Source organism: Bubalus bubalis, chromosome 12 (genome assembly GCF_019923935.1).
Source record: "Bubalus bubalis isolate 160015118507 breed Murrah chromosome 12, NDDB_SH_1, whole genome shotgun sequence".
In the NCBI taxonomy this organism is placed as follows: domain Eukaryota; kingdom Metazoa; phylum Chordata; class Mammalia; order Artiodactyla; family Bovidae; genus Bubalus; species Bubalus bubalis.
The window spans coordinates 13,236,067-13,257,284 of record NC_059168.1 but is presented as its reverse complement, the minus strand read 5'-3'; the positions used below and the strand labels follow the sequence as shown (position 1 = coordinate 13,257,284).

General features: G+C 48.9%; 1 protein-coding gene across 2 annotated transcripts; it reads left to right on the top strand.

Moving 5' to 3' along the window:
* The first annotated feature begins 11,446 nt into the window (after positions 1–11,446).
* NAGK (N-acetylglucosamine kinase) lies at positions 11,447–20,673 on the top strand. 2 transcript variants are annotated; one of them, XM_006066654.4, is made up of 10 exons: positions 11,447–11,801; positions 13,822–13,906; positions 14,061–14,159; positions 14,928–15,069; positions 15,842–15,952; positions 16,642–16,754; positions 17,972–18,059; positions 19,034–19,131; positions 19,634–19,712; positions 20,338–20,673. In XM_006066654.4, exons 1-10 carry the CDS (start codon positions 11,773–11,775, stop codon positions 20,526–20,528), a joined length of 1,035 nt encoding a protein of 344 aa, XP_006066716.3. In that variant the 5' UTR covers positions 11,447–11,772; the 3' UTR covers positions 20,529–20,673. The 2 variants fall into 2 exon arrangements, with proteins under 2 accessions (XP_006066716.3, XP_044781721.1); XM_044925786.2 differs by lacking the exon at positions 13,822–13,906.
* The last annotated feature ends 545 nt before the right edge of the window (positions 20,674–21,218 follow it).

The following is a 21,218-nucleotide window of genomic DNA, read 5'->3' as shown; positions in this document are numbered from 1 at the left end:
GGACTGGCCTGGGGGGATGTGGTGTGATGACAAGGGTGTGAGGAAGGCTCCAAGCCCAAATATCTATGAAGGATGATCTGTTCAGTGTCTGAAAAGCCATTGTTAGAGGGACAAATCTCTAGGTCCACCTTTGCTCTCCCTCATCTGTTCAGTTCAGTCGCTCAGTCATGTCCGAATCTTTGCGACCCCATGGACTGCATCATGACAGGATTCCCTGTCCATCACCAAATCCCAGAGCTTGCTGAAACTCATGTCCATCGAGTTGGTGATACCATCCAACCATCTCATCCTCTGTCATCCCCTCTCCTCCCACCTTTAATCTTTCCCAGAATCAGGGTCTTTCCAAATGAATCAATTATTCGCATCAGGTAGCCAAAGTATTGGAGTTTCAGCTTCAACATCAGTCCTTTCAATGAACACCCAGGACTGATCTCCTTTAGGATGGACTGGTTGGATCTCCTTGCAATCCAAAGGACTCTCAAGAGTCTTCTCCAACACCACAGTTCAAAAGCAGCAATTCTTCAGCGCTCAGTAAGGCTCTCCTTCATGGTTTCTCTTAAAGTGCACATCCTCTAATGGGAGTGTGTGGGGAGAGGAAACCCCGCAAACTGAAATACTACAGTCGATCTCTGCTGACATGCATCTGTCAGGGTTCATACAGATGCCCCTGGCACCCCATTTCCAGGGATTTTCTGGGATTTTCCAGGGATTGAGTAGAAGCAGTTGCCCAGCTTCTTGCCATCCCCAGCATTAGGGTTCTAGGGAAGATGAAGTGGCTTTTCCTCAGCCAAGGCTGGAATCCTCAGTGGGAGCTGGTTTACAATGTTCCTCTCAATGAGGCTTGATGGTGGAGACTGGGGCAGTGCCCAGGCCATGAGAAAGCTTAAGACTTGGCCTCCTGAAAGGGATACCTACCTCATGCCCACCTTTCATGCCTCCAGAGCCCATCTTGGACCCCTTCACACTTTCACCAGGACCCAAAGTCTCCCATCAGTTTGGGATTAGAATACCTCCCACTCTGTAATCCGTCCCCGAATCCTGCCTCCTTCAGGAAGGACCCTCCTGATACTCTGGCCAGATCTTATAACCTTTGTCTACATCCTTACCCCATCTATCCTACTCAGGGGATTGCAGAACTCGGCATATTTGGGTGCTAGCATGCTCCTCCTGCCTTTCACCCCTCAATGCCCTAGCTCAGGGGTTCATGACTGCAAAAAACAACAACAAAATCCCACCTGGTCATCCACTCCAATGGCCTCCTTTGATATATTCCACCACTCAGAGAGAGGCAAGACATTGGGGAAGGACCAAAAGAGGCTCTGGGCAACACTTCCTAAGCCAGTCATGCCCTTGCTCTATGTCTGGAGAGCTGAAGGCCACACTGCCCTTCCTCCTTAGGACTCAGAAAAGGCTGGGGCCAGCCAAGGTCTTCCTGAGCCAGTATTTGGGGAAAAGATTCTGTGTTGCCCCAGAGAAGGAGGTAAGAGGAAGGGAAGGCGTGGAGGAGGGCAAGGCCCACCTGGCTGGGCCATGGCTTTGTCCATCTTCCCCAGGCCTTGGGCCTCCAGCAGAGATGACCGGGCTCTGGGAAATGGTCCAGGGCTGCTGGGGGTTCCAACCCAGAGGGAAACAATGTACACCTGGGACTCTAGGGTGAGGCGGCTTGGAGAGCTGAAAAGCCCAACTTTTAAATGCCAGTGGATGATCAGAGAGAAAAAGAAAGAAAGTGAATAATAGAAAATACACTTCCAACTGGATTACCCTATGAGATCACTGAGCTGGAAAAGGCCTCCAGAACCATAAAACAGATAACCCTGTAGATCAATATTCTCTTCCAGAGTTTTCAAACTGGAATTAAAAGAAAATGTGTGTGTGTGTATGTGTGTGTCCATGTGTGTGTTGGAGGGGCAGAGATATTAGGCACCTCACCTCTTGTGAGATAAGACTTCCTTGGCACAAGTGTCAAGTATAAATTGGCACTTGCCATGGGTGCTTGCCATCTACCTCTATAAGGGTTAAATCGTGTGTTGTTGCTGACCTTTAAGACCCCCCTGAAAGGAGTTCAAGGTGGAGAGCTGAAATGAGGCACTCTGTTCTCCAGGAAAACTGGCAGAGCAGATCTTTGGATAGATATTCTTAGGACTGATTTTATGAGCCCAACTTTTGTGTCTCCTCATATCTAGATAAGCTCTAAAATCCATCACGGTGACACTGTTCCTCATGGCTAGTGAAGGCTTTCATGAGACTAGCAGAAATCTTCTGGAAAATTACATGCTTGATTGTATGTATTCCACCTTTGCCCAAAATCACATATATACACTGACTTTCCCCCCGACCCCCTGCCTCTTTGGAGCAGTTTCCCAGATCTATCTAAGCTGCTATCTCCTGGACTGAAGGCCTTATTTTGCCTGAAATAAAGACTTGTAACGCTCACGTTGTGCTTTTTTTTTTTTTTAAGTCAGCACACGTATCCTTGCTTATTGAGCCATTAAACAGGATGAAACTGGTTGTTTTCCTTTGGGGCTTTTCTGAGCCTTAATGTGTTGATGGGCAACAGGACTCCCCAGGATAAGGGTGGGGCAGGAAGACTAAAGAGGACTCAGTATTCTGAGGGACCACAGGAACACTGTTCTGGAAGTACCAATGAACATCTCTCACGGAAACATCATTTGGGAAACAATGCTGAATTGATCTGTGGAACAATACCTCATTCTCTTATTTGCAGTGACATGTAAATCCTGCTCTCTTAAATTACTGGAAGACAATTTTATTGAACTGAAAACTCAGATTTTCTCCTCCTAAAGACACCTGAGCCATATAATCTGTCTTGGGTCATTGGGGCAACTGACAGAGTTGCCCCAGGACTCCTCTCCAGGAGTGATTTTTTTTTTTCAGAGTGACCAACTCATCCTATTTTTAAATAAGATGAAGTCCCTCAGTTCTGAGCAAACCAGACCATTGGTCTCCCAATTTCTTAACAGCTATTGAAATAGCAGGGATTGGCTCCAGTTGAAGCCCTTTGAGATCGGCAGGCAGGTCATCATGAAAGGGACTGTTTTAACTGATTAAGCTTTGCAAGAAAGAGTGTGGGGCATGAGAGGATGGTCACTTCCCAGGTCTCAGATGAGTCCCTGGGACTAGGTTCTTAGCTTTGCACAGGAAAGAATTCAAGAACAAGCCATAGTAAAGAGAAAGAAGGTTTATTTGGGGGAGATACACATTCTGCAGACAGAATGTGGGCCATCTCAGAAGATAAAAGAGGCCTGGAAACACAAGGTGGCTAGTTTTTATAGGTTGGGTGATTTCATAATGAGTGGGATGAGTGGGATGGTTTGTTATTGCTGTGGTTTGGTCACTCAGTGGTGTCTGACTCTTTGAAACCCCATGGACTGCAGCACACCAGACTCCCCTGTCCTTCACTATCTCCTGGAGTTGGCTCAAATTCATGTCAATTGAGTCAGTAGTGCTACCTAACCATCTCATCCTCTGCGGCCCTCTTCTCCTTTTGCCTTGAATCTTTCCCAGCATCACGGTCGTTTCCGACAAGTTGGATCTTTGCATCATGTGGCCAAAGTATTGGAACTTCAGCTTCAGCATCAGTCCTTCCAATGAATATTCAGGGTTGATTTCATTTAGGATTGACTGATTTGATCTTCTTGGTGTCCAAGGGGGCCTCAAGAGTCTTCTCCAGCACCACAGTTTGAAAGCAACAATTGTTTGGCACTCAGCCTTCTTTATGGTCCAACTCTCACATCTGTACATGACTACTGGAAAAACCATAGCTTTAACTAGAGGGACCTTCATCAGCAAAGTGATGTCTCTGCATTTTAATATGCTGTCTAGATTGGTCATAGCTTTTCTTCCAAGGAGCAAGCATCTTTTAATTTCACGGCTGCAGTCACTGTCTGCAGTGATTTTGGAGCCCAAAACAATGAAATCAGTCACTGCTTCTGTTGCCCACCAAAATCTTGGCTTTCTCTGCCCACGGAAGCCGAATAAAAAGACAAAGAAAGTTTGAAGGAAATAGAAAGGTGCCTTTAATCCTCAGCCAGTGGAGGAGGGGACCACAGTAGGCTCATACCTCAAGGACTGTGGGCCCCCTTCCCATAAGGAGTCTAGGGGCTTTATATAAGATGAGGGCTTGCAGTCCGGGGTCTGATGAGGAACAAAGGTGTAAGGATCTTGTATTCTTCCTATCCATTGTTTCCAAAACAGTCATAGGCTGGAGTCAATAACTCAGTAATTGAGTCTGGCAGTCTGGTGGCCCTGCAGCCTTCTCTTTATAATTCAAAAAGAGGAAAACTAAGAGTGGTGGTCTGTGATGAGACTGCCATAAAGGTAAGCACCAGATACAGGATGTGATTAGCATAGAGTCAAAGGATAATAGGTGCAAAAGGTAGTTCATTCAGAGTTAGGGGCAGAAAAGAAAATTTAGTAACAGACTAGAGATTAGGGCGGAGAAGGCAATGGCACCCCATTCCAGTACTCTTGCCTGGAAAATCCCATGGAAGGAGGAGCCTGGTGGGCTGCAGTCCATGGGGTCGCAAAGAGTCAGATATGACTGAGCGACTTCACTTTCACTTTTCACTTTCATGCGTTGGAGAAGGAAATGGCAACCCATTCCAGTGTTCTTGCCTGGAGAATCCCAGGGACAGGGGAACCTGGTGGGCTGCCGTCTATGGCGTTGCACAGAGTCGGACACGACTGAAGCGACTTAGCAGCAGCAGCAGCAGCAGCAGCAGAGATTAGGAACAAGTAAAAATTAGGAATGTTCAGAAAGACTAAACCCTAATAAAGGAGTGGGACAAACTGGGAAATAGGAGTTGGTGAAACGTTTACCACTGGCTTTACATGTGACAGACTTCCTAGAAGTTCAGCTCACAGCCCTCCCTCCACACACACTTATTTCTGGGGTTCCTGTTGTACCATAGTGTCAGGAGAGGTACCAGCTGCTGCAAAGTCGAATGATGAAACTGGGAATTCTATAATTATTTGAGCACGCATCATGACCCAGGTTCGATACCTGGGTTGGGAAGATCCCCTGGGGAATGGAATGGCAACCCACTCCAGTATTCTTGCCTGGGAAATCCCATGGACAGAGGAGCCTGGCAGGCTACAATCCATGGCATTGCAGAGTCAGACAGGACTGAGCGACTAACACTTCACTTCATTTCATGACCGAAAGCATGTACCAAGTGCTCCAAATCCACGGAGAATTTGGCCCGTCTGGTAGAATGGAAAAGGCTTTGGAGTCAGAGAGAACTGGTTCAAACTGGTTCAAATCTTGGCCCCTGACCTCTGGAGTTTCAGCCTCGGTAAGATTTATCTTATCAGGGACTTTGTGGTTAGGGGATGCGATGCTGCTTCTCTTCTCCTGCGATTCCTGTATGCAGCAGACTGCAGGGAGAGTCCAGGTGCCCAGGAGAAGGGAAAGAGCCTGCCCTGACACCTGCCAAGAGGATAGGTTTCAAAAATGGCAGTGTGCTCTGGGAAACTGGATGCTTCATGGGCCGAGGGAATCTCAGGAGCTGTTAGGAGACTGGATGCAAATGAGCAAAGACCCTGAAGGGAAAACCTCAGATCTCAGCAGATGCCTGGAGCTGCCCTTACCCACAGCCCCCTGGCCCTTAGACACAAGCGTGAGAAACCAAGAGGAGGAAGAACGAGAGGTCAGTCAGTCTAAACCGAAACCTGAAATCACTGAGTTCTCCTGTAAGCGGCTTGATTAAGAGTGAAGGGTTGAGACAGAAATTATGCTTAGTTGTAGGAAAACAGGTGCATTTTGAACCCCCAAGTCTGTAGTCTAAAATAATGGACCCATTACACAGGACATGCTTTCACGTATGTACTTCTATACTGGGGTACACAGACCAGAGACCACCGTTGCTCTCACACACTGCAAACATCTATCCAGTGTGTGCTGCTAACGGTCTAACAGCCAGCTTTCTGGGAAATAAAAATAACAACAATGTGATTGGTACCAGTTGCTGATTTCTGTGCTGTAAATACTCCCACGACGGTAATTTAGAGCTATCAATGCCATATCACTGAACAGTTAGAAAAATATGCACAATTAGCTCTTTGTGATCTAGTGCGGGCCAGCTCCAGCACAACGGGCAAAGTTACACTTGTACACCTATGCAGCCACTCAGAGGTACCTAGATGTGCAGGACTGTTTAGGTTCCTTTGAGAACTGAAATGCTAATTCTGTACATACACTAATACAGAAACATGCATAAAGATACAATCTCAAATACATGCCCTTGTAGATGAATTTAGTCACTTAGAACATATACAAATAAGTAATACAAATATATATATATATATATATATATATCTACATATAGATCAATACAAGCCAAAACATGCATATAAACACATATATAAACACCCTCGTGCCTAGGAAGAGGGAGAAAACCAACCTGATTTTCTGGGATAGCTGGCTTGACCTAAGGCCCCCCCTTTAAGAAATGCTTCAGATCAAGGCAGAGAGGCTTGAAGGGCAGACTGTGTACAATCATCCACACTTGCTTCTTTGGACACCTCACCCCTTCTGGATTGTTCCTGGTGGACCTATAGGTGTGGAAGAGCTCTTGCCTTCCAGCTACCAGCCTCAGAGTTCCACCTCCGCCCTTAATCAGGCAGCCCCTCACCCCTCTCTCTTTCCCTGTAAGAAGCCAACTCCAGCCTGTCTCTGCTCTCATCCTAGAACAATAAAGGACAAGGTCAGCATGATCCCCACCCAACTTCAATCCCTCCCCATGACTTCTGCCCTGCTCCTCATCACTGCTCCTCATCACTTCCTTGTTCATCTCTTGCCTGAGTCATTGCCCCAGCTTTCTGAGTATCTTCCTGCTCCAGGCTCTTCCCTCCCATTTGTCCTGCTGTAAGGAACCTGCCAGATTAATTATCCTAGAGCACAGTGCTGAGGTCACACGGGCAGGACACATTAGGGCTCAATCCCTCTGAGGCCCTGTGACCACTTGTCCAGTGCCCACTTGCCCAGTTCACAATTTCACTTCTATTTTCTCCAAACGTCTTCCTCTCCCCGGTTTGTTCTGCAAAACATCTCTGCTGCAGAATCTGCTTGCTTCCATCTTTAGTTCATAGTAGTATTAACTACCTCTCATATTTGTGGTACAGTGCTTTATAGTTTATAAGTACTCTTAAAACCATTCATGGACATCCTATTATATGCCTAATACTGAGGTTAGACCAGGAAATACAGTGCTGAGTGAAAAGAGATGTGATTGTGCTTTCATGAACCAAGCCAACATACCCTTTTGAGTGTCTTGGATCCTCAGACCCCCTGCTCCAAAATCATAAGCGGATTTGGGAGGGAAGATACTTTTCCACTATCTATTTTACCTTACTCCTCCCCCACTCCTCAGGAAATATGGCCTCCCTGGAGTCATGGGGATTAAGTAGAGAAGACAGAGAATGAAACTGGCTTGCAGATTCTTGGAGGACTTTACCAATCTTGTGAGCATCACAGGAGCAGCTGCTGGGGCATTGCAAGGCCAGTACAAAGGGGCGCTACACCTTTGCAAAGCTATATAGCCGTTAACACTTGTCTGCATTGCAACATCTTTATTTCCTTCCCATTACAGTAACTACCCACACCCATTTTAAGCAACATCTTTTATTTGTGTGAGCCTAAGCTAATTACTTTGATTTCACAGTTTCCTCATTTGTAATATGTGGTTAGAAATCTGCTATTTTCATGGGGTTGTTGGAATGATCAAATGAGATAAAGATACATAAAATAACTTTATAGAACTTTAATGTACAACACAAATGTATAGTCATTTATTCAACAGTTTTCTTCTTTAAATCAATCCTATTTCATAAATAGGTACTTAAAAACTTTGAAATATTCTGGCCCAGATGGCTAGGAGACAGGATACAGAATAGCACAATGCTAGTGGTAAAGACTATGCCAAAGCCTTTGACTGTGTGGATCACAATAAACTGTGGAAAATTCTTCAAGAGATGGAAATACCAGACCACCTGACCTGCCTCTTGAGAAACCTATATGCAGGTCAGGAATCAACAGTTAGAACTGGACATGGAACAACAGACGGTTCCAAATAGAAAAAGGAGTATGTCAAGGCTGTATATTGTCACCCTGCTTGTTTAACTTATATGCAGAGTACATCATGAGAAACGCTGGACTGGAAGAAGCACAAGCTGGAGTCAAGATTGCCTGGAGAAATATCAATAACCTCAGATATGCAGATGACACCATCCTTATGGCAGAAAGTGAAGAGGAACTAAAAAGCCTCTTAATGAAAGTGAAAGAGGAGAGTGAAAAAGTTGGCTTAAACCTCAACATTCAGAAAACGAAGATCATGGCATCTGGTCCCTTCACTTCATGGGAAATAGATGGGGAAACAGTGGAAACAGTGGCTGACTTTATTTTTTTGGGCTCCAAAATCACTGCAGATGGTGATTGCAGCCATGAAATTAAGATGCTTACTCCTTGGAAGCAAAGTTATGACCAACCTAGATAGCATATTGAAAAGCAGAGACATTACTTTGCCAACAAAGGTCCATCTAGTCAAGGCTATGGTTTTTCCTGTGGTCATGTATGGATGTGAGAGTTGGACTGTGAAGAAAGCTGAGCACTGAAGAATTGATGCTTTTGAACTATGGTGTTGGAGAAGACTCTTGAGAGTCCCTTGGACTGCAAGGAGATCCAACCAGTCCATTCTAAAGGAGATCAGCCCTGGGTGCTCATTGGAAGGACTGATGCTAAAGCTGAAACTCCAATACTTTGGCCACCTCATGGGAAAAGTTGACTCATTGGAAAAGACTCTGATGCTGGGAGGGATTGGGGGCAGGAGGAGAAGGGGACGACAGAGGATGAGATGGCTGGATGGCCACCGACTCAATGGACATGAGTTTGAGTAAACTCCGGGAGTTGGTGATGGATAGGGAGGCCTGGTGTGCTGAGCAATTCATGGGATAGCAAAGAGTCGGACACAACTGAGCGACTGAACTGAACTGAGTGGTAAAGAATCTTTCTGCCAAAGCAGGAGATGTAAGAGATGTGGGTTCAATTCCTGGGTCGGGAAGATCCCCTAGAGGAAGGCATGGCAACCCACTCCAGTATTCTTGCCTGGAGAATCCCATGGACAGAGGAGTCTTGTGGGCTACAGTTCATCAGGTTGCAAAGAGTTGGAAGCAACTTAACATTCATGATTGAATTGATTGAAGCAACTTAACATTTATGCACATGCAGTAGAAATGTGAGTCACATATGTAATTTTTAAAATTTCTAGTAACTATATTAAAAAAAGATAAAACAGACTGGCAAAATTTAATAACATATCGTTTTAATTCACTATCTCCAAATAATATCAACATGTCACTTGTGTAAAAATTACAGGAGATACTTTTATATTCTGTCTTGGTACTAAATCTTGGCAGTCCTGTATTTTATACTCACAGTGCATCTCATTTGGACTAGCCATATTTCAAGTGCTTAATAGTCACCTGTGGCTACTTTGTTGGGCGGCAGACATTAATTAGCAACGCCAATAAAAATTAGTTAAGATCTATGTAGTACTTTGATTTCCACAACCCTTTTGATATATAAATCCCATGTAAGTCAGAGTAGGTGGCTGTTTAACATCTCCATTTCACAGAGGAAAAGCATCAGCAATTCTGTGTACTTTGCTCAAGGTCATCCACTAGCAAATGGTGAACTCAATTCTTATCTTCAAACATTTCTTGTGCTTCCTTTTCTAACAAGAAGTACAAAGTGAAACTTTAATATTATCATATACATAGATCCGAAGGCTCATTGGAGAAGACTCTTGAGAGTCCCTTGGACTGCATGCAGATCCAACCAGTCCATTCTAAAGGAGATCAGCCCTGGCATGAAAAGGAACAGTTCTTTCAAAATCTATCTACAATTTCCTCTTCAAAAATCCTGCCAGTTTAATCTCACCAGAATATTTTACTTCCATTATTCTAAAAATGTGCTTTGGATAAACACATTCCAGGTCTGAAGTACTATGGATGTAAATGATACAGGGGGCTTAAAAAAATCCTACCCGTCTCTCAGATACGCTCTATAATGTAGGGCTCTACTTTTAAGTACTCTTAGGGGTTAAACTGAAGTATTTCAGAGTCCCAAATAGGTAAGAAATGAAAAGACTCCTCTTTTCTAGTTTAAAAAGCACACATGCCCCAAATGTTCAAAGCACAAACAGATCCAGTTGGCTGTCAGGGGAAGAGGCGCCTAGTGCTGGGCTTCTTTTATAAGATCAGCAGGCATGTCCCGGAGATGTGGGTGGAGAATTGAGACAGGCTAGCTTGAGAATTGCCATGTGAAGCCCCTCTCCCTAGACTGATGTTCCTGAAGAGATGCTAATGGCAGCTGACTGCCCTCCTAGCCCAAGCTGCTGCCCAGAACCGCCTGGAGATGCCCACGGAGGTGTGCAGGTGCCCCGGCTTGACTCCCAGACCTGACTAGTATTGTCCCCTTCCGACCTCCCTTTCCCTGTCCCCACCCCTATAAAGAATGAGAGCTCAGTGGTGGCTGGAAGGTATCAAAAGGCTTCTAAATCCTGTCAACAACAACAAAACAATCAGTCGATCTAAGAAAGAAGTGGAAAACTTTATTCGAGCCAAATTTGATGATTATTAACTCAAGAAGAGCATCTCAGAAAGCTCTAAGAATTGTTTCACCTGTTAGAAGTCGAAGCACAGTAATACAAATTTTTTGAAAAACAGCTGTACATTAAATGACATATTATTGACAGTTTACGGAATCCAGATCTAAGTGCCATGTGACCCCCATCAAGAATAAGTGTTATCTTTAAGGAGTCGTCTTACTGATGCCAGAATTTTGCTCTTCATGGTTAAGCAGGTTTTTCTGCCGAAGGGGAGGTTCACGGAGGCTAGGTCCATGCCTAACGCAGATACACAACGCACCATAGGTGGGGGAGAGGAGACCACAGGGCAGATAAGACTTTGGAAGTTTAAATTTTTCTTGCCAAAAAAATACGAGTTTTATTTTACAAACCAAATCTGCTGGTTTGCCTGGCAGACTACAGCCTCCAAATAGCCTCCACAAAGAACCCAACTTTCTCTGTAAGACAGCAAAAGCTGAACGCTCCCTTCTCGGTTTCCAGGACGCTTCTAGTTACTCTTGGTTACGAATATTCACAGAAGCGAAGTGTAAAGTCTGCGTGGGTACTCATGGGCGCATGGTGTGACTCTGCCATCGTCGGGCATGTGTTGGGTTGACCAGTGCGATAATTCTTTAAGACTTCCAAGGATCCCCGATCCCACACCGCGAAGGGGCTCTGCCACCGACCTGCGTCAAGATCCGTTTCACCTACAGTCTACGTGGCTCCCAAGCTTTGCGCATGCGCGAGGCGGAGCTGCCACCAACTTCCGGGCAGTGAGGGGCAAGCAAGGTGGTGACGGGTCTGGGGCGGGGGGATCTAGCCTGAACACTCCTTTCGGGCTCCTGCACTTGGGATCCCGTATCCGTCTCCAGAAGCAGGGCCCAGGAGGTGGGAATGGAACCTGCAGGAGCCGCCGCTGACTCCACTATCCCGCCGGGTGCACCAACCCGACCTGCCGCTCCGGGGCTGGGGGCGGGCCGCGGAGCCACGCCCCACGCACGAGCGCCGGGAGTCAGCTGGACCGCACCGGTGTTCACGTGACGCGGAGCGGTGCCCTGTGGACTAGAGGGAGGGAGTCTCAGCCGGGAGGGAAGCGAACGGCGGGATCCGCGGTGGCGGTAGCAGCAGCATGGTTACGCTGTACGGGGGCGTAGAGGGGTGAGTGCGGTCCGGAGCGGGGAGGCCGGGAGGGGCGTCTTGGGCCACTCTGGCACGAGGAGAGGGGGCGAAAGGAAGGTTGTAGCCCGGCCGGCAGGCTGGTGATCTCCCGCCTCAGTGAGGGTTCGGTCACCTGGGCTTTGGGGCTGCGGGGCCTTGCGGAGGAGGTGTGCAGGCGCAGCGGTGCCCTTGGGTCGAGTACTTTGCAGGCACTGTTTGCCACGGCCACACCCCGGGTGGGTCCTTTGTGTTTTGTGGCGGAAACACTCCCCTTTCTCGCACGAAAGACCCACTCCACCGGAGTTCAGCTGGAGCAGCTTTCTTTTTTCCATTACTGCTCCCGAGAGTTTTGCAGAACAGGTGTCAGGTGTGAAGTTGCTGGACTCGGGGTGGGGAGCGGGAGTGTGGTGGAATCCGGAACAGTGAGCTTTGCCAGAAGGTATCTGGCATCTAAGGGACATCACAGGTGGCGCAGTGGTGAAGAATCCGCTTGCCGCTGCAGGAGACGCATTGCATTCCTAAGTTGGGAAGATCCCTTGGAGGAGGAAATGGCAGCCCACTCCAGTAATCTTGTTTGGAGAACCCCATGGACAGAGGAGCCTGGTGGGCTACAGTCCATAGGGTTGCAAAGAGTCAGATGCGGGGACACACACACACACACACACACACACACACGACCTGAAGCTGGGGCTAGCAGGACAGCTGCTAGCCTGTCCTGATGTCTGAAACCCCTCCATTCTTTTCTTTGGTTTAATCCTCCCCGTTCTTATCGGCACTTAAGCCTCCTCACACTAGATCCAGCCCTCTTGTTCTTGCATATTTCCTGCTGGGAAGCTTGTCTGCCAGACTTTTTGTAGTAACTTTTCTCCTCGGTATCACCATGGGCAAGACTTTTGCCCTGTCTGGGCTTCAGTTACCACATGTGTGAAGTGAGAAGAGCAATGAATAGAATGATCGCTAAAATTCCCTGCCAGTGACAACATTCTATGAATCTGGGTGTGTCAGATCAGAGTAGAGAGTGGCTGTTGTCTGAGCTAGAGCATTTTTTAATCTGAGCTTGGATTACTTCTATAACAGTCACATCTCACTGCAGACACATGGGCCCCAGAGTCTTGTCTTTCACGTGCATGGTTATGATCAATCTCTCCTGCCCTATATCTATCGCAGTTTTTTAAACTAAGTACAGAAGTTTGTATTCATCCTGGTCATATTCGTGTGTAACATATAAACCTTTTTACCAGTTTGTTAAGTTCTTTGGGGACAGTGTGCCACCTCATGCATTAACTACCCCTTGAAACTTCTTGTCATCTTTGAGTTTGATCAGCAGGTCTTCAGTGTCCTCTTCTGATAGTCTTAAAAGTACTGAACAATAAAGAAACATACATCACACCACCACAGACCTCCCTCCAAACTACCATGTCCCAGCATTTGACCATTAGTTGCTTAAGCAGATATTAACTCTCCCTCCCAACTGGTCAGTGTCTCTTACAAGGGTGACTTAAAGACCTTGGCAGCTGAATCTGCTAAAGGCAACCTTTAGCTATTGTGAGAGAAGTAGAGAGACATGCCATTCCTTTTATCTACCTGTGCCAAGTGTGAGGGTAAAGAAATGATCCAGAGCTTGACCCCATGGACCTTGTAGTTTAGTGAGAGGCAGACAGGAAAACAGCTTAACACACTTTTAATACAGAGGAGTCCGGGGTGCGTGGGGTGGGGGACACTGACACGGCTGAACTAATGGAGCTCTGGTGGCTGGCTGGCCACACATCAGAGGTTTCAAGGGCAAAGGGTCTTGAAGGATAAGTAGGATGCTCCCGAGGGAAGCTGAATGGGAACTGCATTTCGGAAGTCCAAGCGCATAGCAATCACCCAGCCACAGAGGAAGGTTTGGGAGTGGTAACTGGGTTTGCTGAAGCTATCTCCCTCACACTGGGCTCTGCCTGTGACAAGGACTGCACAGGGTTTGCTGTATCTGCAGGTTTTTCCGAGTTAAGACTGAGTGCCCCCTTGTGTTCTGTAGGGGAGGCACACGATCCAAGGTCCTTTTACTCTCAGAGGATGGGCAGATCCTGGCAGAAGTGGATGGACTCAGCACAAACCACTGGGTAAAGGCCACACCGAGGGGACTAGTAGGCTTGATTGTGGTTTTATTCTCTGTAATTCCTGTTAAGGTGGTGGCTGGGGACTCACTTAGCAGCCTTTGGGGCAACACAGGTCATGCACGCCTTTGTAACACCTCCTTCCCTTGATTGGGGCCAGCTGATCGGGACAGACACGTGCGTGGAGAGGATCAACGAGATGGTGAACAGGGCCAAACGGAAAGCAGGGGTGGATCCTCTGGTTCCTCTCCGAGGCTTGGTGAGTCTGGGTAGCGCTTGGAAATTAGGTCACAGCAACGCTGAGACAGTGAGTTTGAACTTGAGGAGTCTGGTGACTGCAGAGGGAAAGACGTACATTCTTGTGGCTGCATTGTCACCTACAAGCCACAGGATTGGAAGAACAAAGGGCTTTGGAGAGCCTTAAGGCCTTGGTTTGAATCCCAGCTTTGTCACTCAACATCTGGGTGACCCTCAGCACGTTACTTATCTTCTCTAAGCCTCAGTTTCTTCATTTGGGAAATGCAGATAACAGTAGCTACCTCAGTTGCTGGGAAAGTAAAATGACATGATACATCCCAAAGTGGTTCGCACAGAGCCTGATGCATGAGCGCTGATTACATGTTAGCTAATATTCCTGGCTGAGAGCTTACTTTCAGGCCACTGTAGCTCTGGCTTCTCCCTGGACGTGTTTGTGAGATGTCCTGCAGGCATGGCGAAACGCCATGCATTCCAAACCAAGCTCCTCTTTCCTCCGCTTGCTCCTCTGCCTGTTTTTTCTAAGGGCGCTGTTGTCCTTCCCAGCTCCAAACCTGGTGGTGTTGAATCCCTTGTCTTGTCCATGCTCAGTCCCGGTTCTTGCAGCCTCAGCCTTCTGCTGAGGCACTGTGTGGGGTGGAAGGAGGACTGGGCTGCATGAACAGGGAAGGCCCAGCTGTAGCAGGCAGGGGCAGTCATCAGGAGGGGAGGGGGCTGAGAAAGGAGCTGGATCTGGGCTTCTGCTTGCTCGCTCACCTCCCGCATGGCCTAGGGCCTATCCCTGAGCGGTGGGGATCAGGAGGATGCGGTGAAGACGCTGATGGAGGAGCTGAGGGACCGATTTCCCTACCTGAGTGAAAGCTACTTAATCACCACAGATGCCGCCGGCTCCATCGCCACAGCTACGCCGGATGGTGAGGAGGTGGAGGGAGGGGTGAGGTTGAGAACCGGTTTTCTTGGGGAAGCCCCTTAGGTTTAGCTGGCAGAACTTGACTTGCAAATGTCTGGGGAGCAGCCTCCACATGGCCCCCACTCCTTTCATTAGCAGAAGTTTGCCTAGAGCAAGGACTAGGCAGAGGAGGGAGGGCAGGAAGGGTATCTTCAGAGGAAGTGAGACAGGAGTCAAACACAGGAGTCCACTGCAGAGGAGGAATGGGCCGTGCAGTGATGAAGCTGGCTGGGGACAGCAGCCAGTGCTGAAAAGACTGGGAGGAACTGTTGGGAATGTAAAAGCTATGGGATCATGAGATGGCCTGTTTTGCCAACTGTCCCATCTTGGAGAAGTTACAGAACTCTCTGAATTTCAATTTCCTCATCTAGAAAATGGGGATAATTGTATTCTTAAGGTGGTTTAGAGTCTTGAATGAGTAGCACTGTGTGAACAGGGTCTCACACAACCCCTGGCACATGGCAGGGACTCAGTAAAGCAGGTAGTCATTTGAAGGCTGGCTGGGCACGGAGACACAGACTCGGGTTCCTCTTTGGAGAAGGTCTCTGTGTGACTGGAGTTCTTTTGAGACCCAGGCCCTCCGCCTTCAGGCGGGAAGCTAGCTGGGCTGGGTTTTCTCCCCAGAGCTGGGTGGTGATCCATTTGCTTGGGGCTGGTTTCTGTCCGTCCTTTCCTCAGTTGGAAGCTGTGAGCTCTGTGCAGAGTCAGCCACGCTGAGCCTCCTGTGCCCTTTCCAGGTGGGATCGTGCTCATCTCTGGGACAGGCTCCAACTGCAGGCTCATCAACCCCGACGGCTCTGAGAGCGGCTGTGGCGGCTGGGGCCACATGATGGGAGATGAGGGCTCAGGTGAGCTCCCGCCGAGTGGGCCTGTCCCAGGGTCCTGGACCTTCCCTCCCTGCGGCTCCCCATCTTCCTCTCCCCTCAGCCTGAAGACCCCTGGGGGCTCTTGGGGGGACAGCGCCTGAATCTGAGCACAGGGTAATGACTAAGATCGTCGAGATGCAAATGCTGGGTTAGTGGCAGGCCCTGCTCTTCAGCAGTAACTTGCACCCTGGACTCAGACTCATGCCTCAGCATAACAGCTGTTGCTATCTGTGTTGACCTTTGGAGTCCTTTGGAGGGAACTGACACTCTGAAAGTTAAGGCCATGGATGTCACGAGATGCATGCTAGTCTGCTAGCGGGAAAGGGGTATAGAAACTCCTTCCACCGTCACCTCTTTATAGGTAGCAGGTGTACATGTTCATGAAGGCCGTTATGGTCTTGTTCCTGGCCGTGACGACAGTGGTTTTAGGCGCAGCTGGCTGACCCGGTCTTTATTTGGGGATGGGAGCGGAAGTGACACAGCTTCACCTGTTCTATCTCCCCCTCCAGCTCTCCCTTATATCGATCAGATACAGTTTAATTAGAGGACTCCAGACTGGGAATCGGGGCACCTAATTCTCTGTAATACCCAACCCTGTCTAGGTCTGAGTGTCCTTCCCTGTGAACTTGGGGAGATTGTCCTGTCTTCTTAGTCCTCTCTGCTCTCTGCAGCCTACTGGATTGCACACCAAGCAGTGAAAATAGTGTTTGACTCCATCGACAACCTAGAGGCAGCTCCTCATGACATTGGCTATGTCAAACAGGCCATGTTCAACTATTTCCAGGTACTTGTACCCAGTAAACATGCCGTGTGGATAGGACCGTGGGAGACGGAGCAGGAGTGGATTCGGGAGAGGGACTGGGTGGGCCGGGGAAGTCGGAGTGAACTGTGGGTCAGAGCTGGAGGATGGAGAAGTCGTCAGTGGGGACAGGATTCAGAATGAGGTGGATGCTGCTTTCCCCGAGGGTGGCAGGCATGAGGAGTGGGGCCAAGCTAGACTTCATCCTTGGGCAGCTAGACTCTGTGGGGAGGTGAAGGCAGATGCCATTTTAGGCTGGAAGGAGAGGTGCAGGGTGAGATTGGGAGCCAGTGCACACAGACCCAGGGGCAGCAGATTCGGTCTGATCAGGTCCGATGGACCATGAGCCACCTCTGGCCTGTGTGGTCAGGGAGGAGAGCCTGATAAAGAGGTGGGCAGGGAGAGTTCTTGGGTAGGTACAGCCTCCCACCCAGGGCGGCAGGGATTGACTGCCCTTGGCTGAGCTGTGCTCATTTGCAGTGGGTTAGGAAACAGCTGCCTTTAGCTGCACTAGAGGTGGAGGTGGGGAGAGGAGAAGGGAAATCAGTTTATTTGATAGGCATCTCTCTGGCTGAGGGCCCTATGAGCAGGCAGGGGTCTGACCTGACTCAGCAGATTGGTTCTGAACTCCACTAATGTGTCTGCTCCTCCCTCTCTCATCCTTTAGTCATTAAGTCGTTACAAAGATTAATTGACTAAGGGTGTGTAACATGCTTAACATGCTCAAATTTTAGCGCCCCCACCTTCCGTTTTAGTAATGTTGTCTAGGGAGTCCCTCATTCTTTGGGACCTTCAAAGGCGTCATGGGTGTGTAAGTTTGTTGTGATAGAAGATGAACCTGTGGTGAAATACGTGTGGGGAAAACAAATCCGTTTCTTTTTGATCTACCCTGTGCCATTTAAGGGGGAGGTGCGGTGAGCAGTAATCGTCAGCACCTGAAGAAACTACAGAGCACTCTCTGGTGAGACCAGACCGCTCTGCGTCGTGTTCAAGCGACCCCTAAAGAGCAGTAGATGCCATGCTGGGGAAAACAGAGAACTTCTCTCAAACGACACATCTCCAATCCTTGTACTCTCTCAAGCTTAAATGAATATTACTCCAGCTCTTATAACAGTAGAGACAGCAGGAAGGCCAGCTGGGTGGGCAGGCTGGGAATTTTCCTCTGCCTCTGCTGACTGTCTTGTGCCCTCTCTGTCTCCCAGGTGCCAGATCGGCTAGGAATCCTCACCCACCTGTATAGGGACTTTGATAAATCCAGGTTTGCTGGGTTTTGCCGGAAAGTTGCAGAAGGTACTGGAGATGGGGCAGGGTTTTGTCTGATTTTGTTCTGCAAAGACCTCCCTATTTGGAGGATGGAGTAGGATTCAGATGGGGATTGGAAGTCAGTTTCCCTTTGACCAAGCAACCTTAGTTTTCTGCCACCATGGGCCTTCGTACTGGTGGGCCACAGGGTGGGAGCAGAAGGACGCTCAGGTTGTGTGGACAGTTGTTTTATGTTGCCAGTTTCTCTTCCTGACAGCTATCAGGGCTTGTGCAGGCTGTATGTCTGTATCTGAGACATTCATGAAGCAGTTATCCTTTGGGCAAATCTATAACTTTCTTTTTTATCCAGTGATACCCAGAGGACTAGGGGATTACAGAGAGGTTAGGCTTATTTGGTTGGGTATCAGGAGAAGTTGAGCGAGGTCTCGTGTGTCTGCACATTGCTTTTTCTCCACTGTATGGTCCACACTCCCCTCATTTCCCTGAGGCTGATTCCTGCAGCCTCAGGGCATTGTAGGGCCCCCTTAGATCCTGCTGGCCTGAGGCCCTTTCAGAGCAGAGCCAGGGAAGGGGCTGGGCTGACCAACAGCAGACTGTTGGAGGTGGGTGGGGGGCCCCGACAGCAGTACCAGCTAGCTGTTCAAGTTCTGGCTTCCCAGAGCTGAGAGACCTGCAGGGACAGACTGAATGACTCAGTGAAGTTAGAGTACAGACCAGGCACCAGTGTTTTGCCCAAGGGGGGCGCCCTTTCTTGAGTGTCTGGAGTGAGCCACGTCTGTGCAGGACACTATTCTGGGGTGGAAGTCCCTGGTGGGGGCGGGGGGAGTGAGGACGAGAGGCCCACCTGGAGGCTGGCTTACCACCTGTCAGCAGGCGAGCCCCGACTCCTGACTGAGCCCTCTGCTAGCTGTCGGCTCTCCCCCAGAGAAAGCCGCAGAGAAAGCGAACAAGGCGGCAGCCCCCTCGGTGCTCACCCACTGCGTTTCCTCCTCCCCACCCAGGCGCTCAGCAGGGAGACGCCCTTTCCCGTTACATTTTCAGGAAGGCCGGGGAGATGCTGGGCAGACATGTGGTGGCAGTGTTGCCTGAGATTGACCCGGTGAGTTGAGGGGGGAATCGGAGGTTGGGAAGCTGCTGACCCAGATCCGGCTCTTTCCTGTTAGGATGAGGTGGTCTCATCAAACTCTTTGTAAACTGGATACAACTCTAAAGTAACGTAGGGTATGAGGAAAATTCTGTGGGAAGTCTGTAACCAAAAAATGGTTTGGTTCGGTGCCTGCCCTTCGAGGCTGGTCCCATGGTGTTTGTATATATAACAGATTGGCTGGCTGTGGGGTCTGTGCTGTTGCGTCTCGTTCAGTCCTGCTTCTGTCCCTTCCCCTCCCTTCTCTTTCCTTGCTCTCTGTTGGTCCTTAACCCATTATTCCTTTCCCTTCTTTCCCTTGCCTTTATGAGTCTATTTTCCTTTTCCTTGAGTCCACCTTCTGGCTCTTGGCTAGAGGGAGAGTGTCTAGGGTAGGTTGGGTTGGTCCTAAAAAACTGCCCCCTCTGGCACTGGCGAGGCTTGGTCACCCCCAATTTCCATTTCTGCTTTCTGCCAGGTCTTATTCCAAGGAGAGATGGGCCTTCCCATCCTGTGCGTGGGCTCTGTGTGGAAGAGCTGGGAGCTGCTGAAGGAAGGTGACCATAGGCTGGGGGGCCTTGTGGGGATGGGCAAGGGCGAGGGATGGGGCTGGAAAGCGGGTGGCCTGGGCAAACTGCCTGCCTTGGGGAGGATTTGGGACCTGGGCCCCGAGGCCTGGACAGGCTACTGATGTCTCAGGCCAAGACCCTCAACCTTCACTCTTCCAGGGAGCCTTTTTTCACTGTCCCATCCAGCTTCCTCGAACTCTTAAAAAAAGTTCTTTTCCAAAGGATTTACTAAATAAGCCCCGCCTTTTAAAAATTAAAGACAGATCTAACTTGAAGTCAGAGCTTCTGACCAGCATGTCGTGACAGCCCAGTCATTATAATCCTACCTCGAAGGGCAGAAGTGTGCCTTCTACCTCGCAGCTTGTTAAGTGGCTGTGTGGTTTTCATAACACTGCCGTAGCTCTAGGACCCGATGGAACCCCCAGGTGGCTGGGGGGCCGTGGGCTCCAGTCTCCCACAGCCATCCCTGGGTCTCTGCTGCCTGCTGCGCCATCTGTGAGGGGTTTGGCGCGTGGGTCCCCTCAGGAGGCCTCTGAGCCTGGCCCTCTTCTTTGCCTCCCTCTGTCCCCACCTTTTTCCTGGTCTCTTACCTCCTCTGCATTTTTTCCTCCAGGTTTCCTTTTGGCGCTGACCCAAGGCAGAGAGATCCAGGCTCAGAACTCCTTCTCAGGCTTCACCCTGTTGAAGCTTCGACACTCCTCCGCCCTGGGTGCGGCCAGCCTTGGGGCCAAGCACATCGGGCACCTCCTCCCCATGGACTACAGTGCCAATGCCATTGCCTTCTACTCCTATACCTTCTCCTAGGGCACCGGCCCTGGCTGTACCCTCTCTAAGCAAGCCCAGTGGACATTGGGTGCTGGAAGGCAGGAGGCTTTTTCTCCTTTTCCTTTTTTTTTTGTAAAAAAAGAAACATATATAGAAGAAAATAAATGCACTTTAACCACTCCCAGCTGGATTGTTACCAAGCACATTTGCTGTGTACATCCTCAGCTTACTTGCCAGCAGGTATCCCAGAGGGCTCTGAAATGGTTTAGCTTGGGGTTTAAAGCCCCATGCTCAGGTGCTTGACCTGTGGTCTGCAGTCTGCTCACCACACCGTTAGATAATCCATCTGTGTGCTGCCCCTACCCCTCATGCTAGATACTCATGACGTGTGGCCGCCAGTTAACCTGTGATCTCAATTTTCTCCTGTCATACTGGGTAAAAATCCTTGCCTGACCATGTTTAGTGGAACAAAGTGTTCTCCATGGGGAATATCACCAGGAATAACCTTAGACGTATCATAGCCTCTCTTGATACTTCCAGTAGGATTTAGGGGACAGGAGACAGTTCTAATCTGGAAGAATTGTTACCTCACTGGATTTTGGATTTAGAATCTGAAACTATTGGTGAAGAATTTAAATAAGACATACTTACGTTCTTCAGGGAACAGCCATCACTTCATACCACTGTCAGGGCTCTACTATTCCAGTTGAACAGTGGAGGTCTGAGAGC

What these genes read in the sequence shown, in the direction of transcription:
- NAGK (XM_006066654.4), top strand. Translation starts at nt 11,773, where the DNA reads ATGGTTACGCTGTACGGGGGCGTAGAGGG. An exon ending in GATGGGAGATGAGGGCTCAG is followed by an intron (nt 15,953 to 16,641) that starts GTGAGCTCCCGC and finishes TGCTCTCTGCAG; the next exon opens with CCTACTGGATTGCACACCAA. An exon ending in CCATGTTCAACTATTTCCAG is followed by an intron (nt 16,755 to 17,971) that starts GTACTTGTACCC and finishes TCTGTCTCCCAG; the next exon opens with GTGCCAGATCGGCTAGGAAT.